Here is a 7,943-nt window from a genome sequence, read left to right as displayed (position 1 = left end):
ACGTCTTGCACATCTACAACCCAAGGCACACATCTGTGCCAAGTTTTATGGGAATCGGTTGAAAACTGAGGAAGTAGTTCGCGACGCAAGATTTGCAACGGACCGACCGCCCGACCTCCCGACCGCTTGACCAACCGCCCGACCGCCCGACCGTCCGCTGATTCCTATATACCCCCTTCAAACTTCGTATGGCGGGGATATAATTAGACTCTCAATGCTTTTAATTAGGCTAAAATATGATCTTGAGCTTAATTTGCATAATTAATTAATTAAAATTAGAAATTGATTGTTTCAAAAAATCTAATGACACAATCTTGTAGATTTTGACGTGGGTCTCACCCATGCAAAATCCATCCCCCCCGGTCTGAGCATAGCCAAAAAAGCCCGGCCCCTTTAGGGTTAAAAATGTAATGCAAAACTTTATTCCATCAATGCTGCAAGGTGTTAACTTTTTATGTGCCACGTTCACATGTCCAACTCAGTCAATGGCTTGCCAACTTCACATATTCTGCTCAAACCCACAAACTCGCCCACACCCATCGGTAAATCGCCAAATGCAGCAGTACAACGAAAGCTTATGTCACGCTTCTGTCCATCTCACATATAGCTTGCATTTTATGTGGTTACTGACTATCAAACACTGTTCCCTAATAGATTTGTGTTTAAATTCTAAGTTTCTGTCACATTTTTTAATGCATAAGTCATACCTTTACAGTGAATGTAGCTACAGGTCATTTCAAAGAAAAACAATTATTGATTTGTCTTACTATTTTTATCAAAGCAAAGCTTGGCATTTTCTGTACAGCTTTGCTAAATATATGTTAAGCTGAACAGAAATCTATAGAAATTTCATAGATTTGAAAAACAGAATGTTTTCTCAAAGCATGACTACGTTGGCGTCTCAGAATAATGTGGCACACAGGGGGTTTCCACCATGGCACATAAAGAGTTAATCAAAACATTCCCTGCATATTACTCTGCATCTCATCTAGGCTCAAGACCCAGCCACTCATTGATGGCCCTCCTAACATCGAGTTGCAGCTGAGTAGCCAGCTCTTTGCTGAGTGCACGATCACAAGACTGGTAGATGAGTCTATATGTAAAGCTGATCTTTCTGTTTACATACTGATTAAGAAAATTCATCTCTCGCACAAGGTCAAATGTTACTGATCTCACTACTGAGCAAAAGAGGAGTTCATCAAATGAATGGTCCAGAAGCCAAAAGCTGACATCATGGGCAAATGTTGGGGCATGGATGCTGTAGTTAAATGTCTGTGCTTTTGTCTGAACTGGTGACATATTCCCATCCTTGCTTGTTGCAGGGTTACCACATTCATACGAACTCATGTGAAAATGATTCAATATTCTGTCATCCGCAGACCAAAGCAGCCTAATATCGTCAATATCAAATCTTAACATGGCAATGGTGTCCAGGTGAAGCACACAGAAATGCACATCCCCTTTCAGAGAGTGGAATGTCCCAAAATGCCCAACAGGCACTGTACTTCCATAGCATTGATTCGACCCTACTATTTGGATCACAAGGGTGGATTCCTTTGGTAATGAACTGTTCTCATCACCACTGGGTGCAGTGCTGTGGTTGAGCACTTCCCCTTTCTCAGCAAGTAGACCAGACACCATGGTGCACACACTGTCCCATGATGGAGCCCTCCCAGAGCATGGTGGGTAAAACAAGAGACACTGATGCATTATGGGATAGGAAAGAGAGTTTATGACACACCTCTTGAAGACACGCCCAAAGGACGCCACAGGTGTGCTCATCTCTTCTGCTTGCAATGTTTGATTCTGACTCAAGCAAGCTACTAAGCTAGGTCTTAGAATGTGATCTAATCTCTGCTGCTGTAAACCATACTCAAGGTATCCACACTGTCCTGCTGAACAAGCCTGGGGATTCCCCTGTTTGTAATTGCTGCAGGCACTGTCTCTATCCATTCCACTCTCCGTACCATGAGTCCTGAGCTGGTACAATTCACTTGGTTTGAAAGCTGAGGGAAAAGGCAGATCTTTGATGTTCAACACTAGAGGGAGCTCTTCAGATTCCATGCTGCGCAGTGCTGGATGCATTGCTTGCATAGATCGTTGTATGTCACCAGCAACTTCATTGATTGGGTGATGTTTGGTTTGGAGAAGGTTCCTGAAATACAATTCAACATGAAAAAAATGTAGAATTAGATATTTGTAAGAATATCCAGAGAATTCAGAATATTCTATATTTTGTGATTGAATTGTATGGTGAAGGTCAGATGAGGTCATTGACCTTGTTTATGACATCTTCTTCCATATCTGTAAATGATGACACTCCTCTGCTATGAGTAAATGAGAGCTACAGATCACTGTCACAACAAAATCATCTCAGTGTAACATACTTTCAAATAGTTATACTGCCAAATGATTATTTTAATGTCTCTTTTTATGCATCACCAAACTTTTGTAAGAATGTGGTGTGCACAATTGGTCACAAAATGACAGTTTTTTGCAAGAGACAGCAAGCCTATGCCTATTTAAACCTCAATTATCCACAAATAATAATGGGCTGCAACTTTTTGACAGGTTCAGGATTTACTAAGAACATATGGCAGGGGCATCATGGGTGAATGGTTACCCCCAGCCTCTGCAGCACCTAAACAACACGCCAACATACAAGAATGCATAAAAGACATAAGACGGATCGTAAAAGCAGTAGATCTTACAGTTCATAATTTGCCAGTTAATACATGAAGATATAGGTATGATATCAATACAGCAAAAATTTTCCAAGGAAATAAAGGCCTAACTGAAAGGTATCTTGACTAAGTAGTAGTAACTTTACATGGCTCATGGGATTTTCACATTGGGTCTGCTTATGCTGGCCTACATAACGATATGCCGAGGAACGCAAAGGGGTCTTTGAGATGCACACATGAAATAAGACTTGTCTTATTTCTTCACATCATTTCAGCCAAGAAAGTACAATCTTTATCATAGTCTCTGCAACACTATCCTACTCGACAGCAATGTCGACGCAATAGCACAAAGGATCTAAGATTTCACAAACACATTTCTTTATAACCTTTTGGGAAAGCCTGCTGCCTTCACATATTTTTTTATTTTCCCACAGTATGCAGATATAATGGGTTCACTGCACTACATAATTCCACGCAGGTTCAATGCGGAAGTCCCTTAAAAAGTCTGCAGGAGTGATTTCTGTAGAGCAAATGCTGATACAAGTCCTATCTATTATTGATGGCTCAGGGGATCAAGATTTTAAAAGAGAAGGGGAAAAGACTGACCGGTCAATTGACCAGCAAAGGTCGCCTGGACAGATGAACTTAACCAGCTCCTTTGACACAGGATCTGGTGCAGTGAGTAGCTTGACCGGTTGAGGTGACCCCAATGTATGCGGCACGGTGGCAATGCTCCTCTCAAAGACATGGGTCACGGCATTGCGGGTCACAAACTGCTTTGATTGGCTCCTAGTCATAAAAAAAATGAAATTTAGGTTCATCACTCAGTGAAGCAATCTTCTGCAGCCTACATATGCCATATCTCATTATGATTATCAATGCAAAAGTTTTGTGATGGAGAACAGTTTCCTTCATATCAGTAGAATACATCTTTTGCATAACATAACAAAATAAATCTATGAAACAGGACATTTGGGGCAAACAATTACATGCAAGCCATCCATTTCAGAGAGTTTTACTTGTTTATGATTTTGTCAAAGAGAGGAGGTTATGCCTGGCCCGGAAATTATTCACATTTTACATTAGTTTGTTCAGTCCATGACAAGTGACATTTTTCATACGTAGTTTGATTATCAAACCACTTTGACTATTAAAACATTTTAGGATGAAACAAACTAAAACAAAAAGTGCGGTTTCATTTCCTGTATCATTGTAGTTTGCAAAGATTCCGGATGATCAAATTTTTCAAGATGAGCCATTTCCCTTTGTTACCTGTAGCCTGTACAGGTGTAATCCAGGTAGTCCTCTGAATTAAACGCGATTGTCTTGGTCAAGATGAAAGACCCACACGCTGCCATGGCAACCACCTGCCAAGAGTCATTCCATTTCCTCTGAGGGGTGTCAGCACCCGTCCCTCCTTGGCCATTACATAGAGTGACAAGAATTCGACCATCTGGTGACAAAATCCTGGGGGAGCTGGGGAGGGGGGATGTGGAAAAAACAGTAGAAATAATACAAAAGGTTGCATATTTATGAATACTCACAGTATAAATCTATACCAAACAGAAAGGTTACCATTATAGAGGTTCAATTCTTGGTATCAGAGATGAAATGTGTCATTACTGATTATTGGTTCTCAAAATTTCAAAACTGATTTTGAAACTGCAATTCCTGTATGATGGCTGTATCACACATGTTTGTATACTTGTGTGTGTTCAATGTCTTCATCATTGACGAACATTATTGGATTTTCCCCACTCAGTTGAAAGAGATTTTATTGCTTGCTTTTCAATGTGTTTACAGTTCTGCTCCAGGTTACACTATTTCTCTAATTCAAAGTCAGAGAAGATTGTTGTGATTATCTGCATCTAGTTCCTTTGTTCTCCCTAAAGTCACTTAATTATGGGGAGAAAGATCTTTTACTTCAACCTACCACAAACTTTGGAATAGCCTAACTGACAACATCAAAGCATTTATGACATGTGACCCCTTAAACACACACACACACACACACACACACACACACACACACACAAAGTGGATAAACTCTTCTGATTGCTTGTTATATTACATTCTGCGGGAGCTCTTCACAGAATTGATTTGATGCAATGTACGTTATATTATTACCTTTATTATTATCTCTTTTCTTGCCTTTTTCCTAGCTGCCCTGCCTGAGATATCTACATACAGAGTGAGATCTGATCCTCTGTGTCTCTTTCCAAGTCTTACTGGATCAGTAAAGGGGATGGCTAGTAACTGACCAGTGGGAATCAGTGGGAACGCTGGGGGATGATTGTTCCAATCCTTGTGGGATTCATTTAAGAGTACATTATATATAATCTATTGTTGTGTGAAAATTATTTGCTTCAGAATGGTCTCATATTCAAGTAATGTGCAGTTTAATGTTTCCAAGTTAGCATGCCTGTACAGTGACGGGGTATTAAACTGCATGTTACTTGAATATGAGACCATTCTGAAGCAAATAATTTTCACACAACAATAGATATATATGTATAATGTACTCTTAAATGACTCCCACAAGGATTGGAACAATCATCCCACAGCATTCCCACTGATTCCCACTGGTCAGTTACTAGCCATCCCCTTAATGTATAAAGGGGATCTGTATACACATATGGTAGGCCTATATACAGTATTATCAAATTGTATAAACAATTATGATGACTTGCTTGTGATTTGTGATTATATCTCTGTTTAATGTCTTGTGTTTGTAATTGACTTAAAACATTAGGAATTTCTAAAATAGACTAGAAAGATTAAAATCAAGTGAAATACGAACCACACAAAGAACTGCTTGAGGAGATCCCTGTTCCTGCCAATGTTTCCCTTTCCTCCGACATGTGGAAAATTAAAGACAACTGCATCAAAGAGGATGCCATCAAGAGATTTACACTGGTCCAGCTTCGTTGCATCCACTTCAAAGAGAACTTGAACGTCTGACAGACATGTAAAACATAAAAATTTCATGATTTATTATTCAGTCGCGTTTCATATTCATGGACGAAAAATTTGGGAAAAACAATTTCAGACCATGCAAATAAGTGTTTGCAAAAATTGTCAAGAATGTTCATTCCTGAAAATCTTGACATTTAGAATGACTCATGCAGAAAATAGCACATTTTGGAAATCTTCACTGCTAACCATACAGTATCAGACTTCTTTGAAAAAAAACAACAACAACAACAACAAAACCTTGTACTTTGACTGTCAAGAGTGTCATCTGTCATTGTTAGATGAAAGAAAAATAAAGGAAAAATAAATGGTCAGTCTTTACAGGCCCTACCAGCCTCTTTAAGAATCTGGATGTTTCTCTCGATGAGCGGGTCATCCTTGGCAATTCTATCCAGACTCTGAAGGCAGGAGGTTACCATGGCGACTGTCTCTGGAAGCATCCTCCGCAGGGAAGTGGAAAAGGAGAAGTTGGCCTCTCCAAGGAGGAGGATGGACTGACAACTTGACAAGAGATCCTGCATCATCTTCCTAATTAGTGAGAATAAAAAAGAAAAGAAATAGAAGATAGATCACCCCAATACACCCAGATATTTTTTGTCTCTGTCTGGGCACTAGGTAAAGATGCCGTGCGACACTTGTGTACAGCAACAGGGCTGTGTCTATGGGATGACTAACTTACTAACAACAGCAACAACTATTGTTTGGTACTTTGGAACAAATTCATGGTCATGGATATGGCTGTTCACTGACACTGCCACTGGTGTTGTTGACAGGAAGTGTGGAGGCAGACACTACACGTATATTATTATGTCGGCAATGCAACGCAATACCAATGCCAATGGTAGAGACTGCTGTTGCACTTGGAAGTTGTAGACTACAATACACTACCCATCCAGCAGTCTAGGTACGTAGTTGTAAATCAGTTAGAAGAGCATGAAGAGAATGGGAGTTGTTCATCAATGTTACTTTAATTGTTAGTTGTCACCGGCCACGATCCGATCCGGATAAGATACAAAAACAAACTGTTTTACGACCTCTTAAGTAGAAGAGATATAACTAGTCCTAATATTCTTTTAATACATGTAAATCTCATACGGTATAGCTTCCTTGGAGCTGCGAATGGGATTACTGCAACAAGTAACAAGTAATACAAATGCTGTTGCAGCTGCATTGCATTGCCAATGTTGCCAGTATTGTTAGTATGAATGCAGATCTTTTTTTCCAGCGCGGAATCGAAGATGTGGGACTATGCCAGTATCTTCCGAACACCCGCAGTCTGCGGCTCTAATGTATAGATTCGTTGTATAATTAATGACAAGGGCAAAATTACCTCGATCCTTGTTTCGTCCACAATATTACGGAGTGCACACATGAGTGGTTTACTCGATTACCAAATCTTTTAGAAATCCGTATGAATTTAAGTATTTTGGGCGATCACGATCCGAGGCAGAAGCAGAAAACGAAACCTCTTTGCGTGAATGAAATACATAAATACATTATAGCTTGCTGCCCTCAACGTTTGTATTACTATCAGATAGAGAATTATTCATGTGTATTCTCAACCTTTCCTGCTGAAGTTTCATCCAAATCCGTTCACAACTTTTTGAGTTATTTTGCACACCGACAAACCAACGGTAACGAAAACATAACCTCCTCCTTTGGCGGAGGTAAAAATAATTGCTACATTTTACAGAGTGACGGTGCAAAACTGTGCACAATTTCAGAAAATGCTTTATGACATCATTTTGCAAATAGTACATGTATGCAAAATTTCGTCATAGGAGTGACGTCAATAGAACTTTAATTGAATAGTACTTTATGGAGTGTCAAACATGCCAACACTCAGAGCTCAAAATACCCATATAATCATTTGAAGCTCTTTCAACCAATCATTAGAGGATATGATCCAAAATTTAGGCCTAATATGAAGTTGAGTGTGTGTGTGTGTGTGTGTGTGTGTGTGTGTGTGTGTGTGTGTGCACGGGGGTCGGGTGTGTGATATAATGAAAAGACTCATGCTTTGGCTATTATAATTATCTGATGTCGAAGTAACTATGTGGCAGTCATCATAACCGTATCAAATCACTATTGTGGACGGACATCCATTATCCTCCACAAAATCTGACCTGTTCAGCACAGTGATAAGTTTCCAGCTGTTTAACCAAGGGAGATATTGTATCTCTCATTTTTTTATTCAGGTATTAGGACCCTTTATAGTTATGGTAAAAGTTGGTCCTACATATTTTTTTTTTCTTTTCTTGAGGAGGCTTACATAACATTAAAAAA

General features: G+C 39.6%; 1 protein-coding gene across 1 annotated transcript; it reads right to left on the bottom strand.

The window, feature by feature from the left end:
* Window positions 1-4,933: 4,933 nt before the first annotated feature.
* On the bottom strand, window positions 4,934-6,181 carry LOC139722711 (ferredoxin-fold anticodon-binding domain-containing protein 1-like). Its single transcript, XM_071634002.1, has 3 exons — window positions 5,989-6,181; window positions 5,485-5,641; window positions 4,934-4,940 (listed from the first exon to the last, which is right to left on the bottom strand). Exons 1-3 carry the CDS (start codon window positions 6,179-6,181, stop codon window positions 4,934-4,936), a joined length of 357 nt encoding a protein of 118 aa, XP_071490103.1.
* Between the last annotated feature and the right edge of the window lie 1,762 nt (window positions 6,182-7,943).

This window comes from Diadema antillarum, unplaced genomic scaffold (assembly GCF_040938485.1).
Source record: "Diadema antillarum isolate AM-2024a unplaced genomic scaffold, OU_Dant_1.0 scf00000170, whole genome shotgun sequence".
NCBI classification, from domain to species: Eukaryota; Metazoa; Echinodermata; class Echinoidea; order Diadematoida; family Diadematidae; genus Diadema; species Diadema antillarum.
Note: the sequence above shows the minus strand (reverse complement) of the source record. Positions and strands in the feature narration are given on the sequence as shown.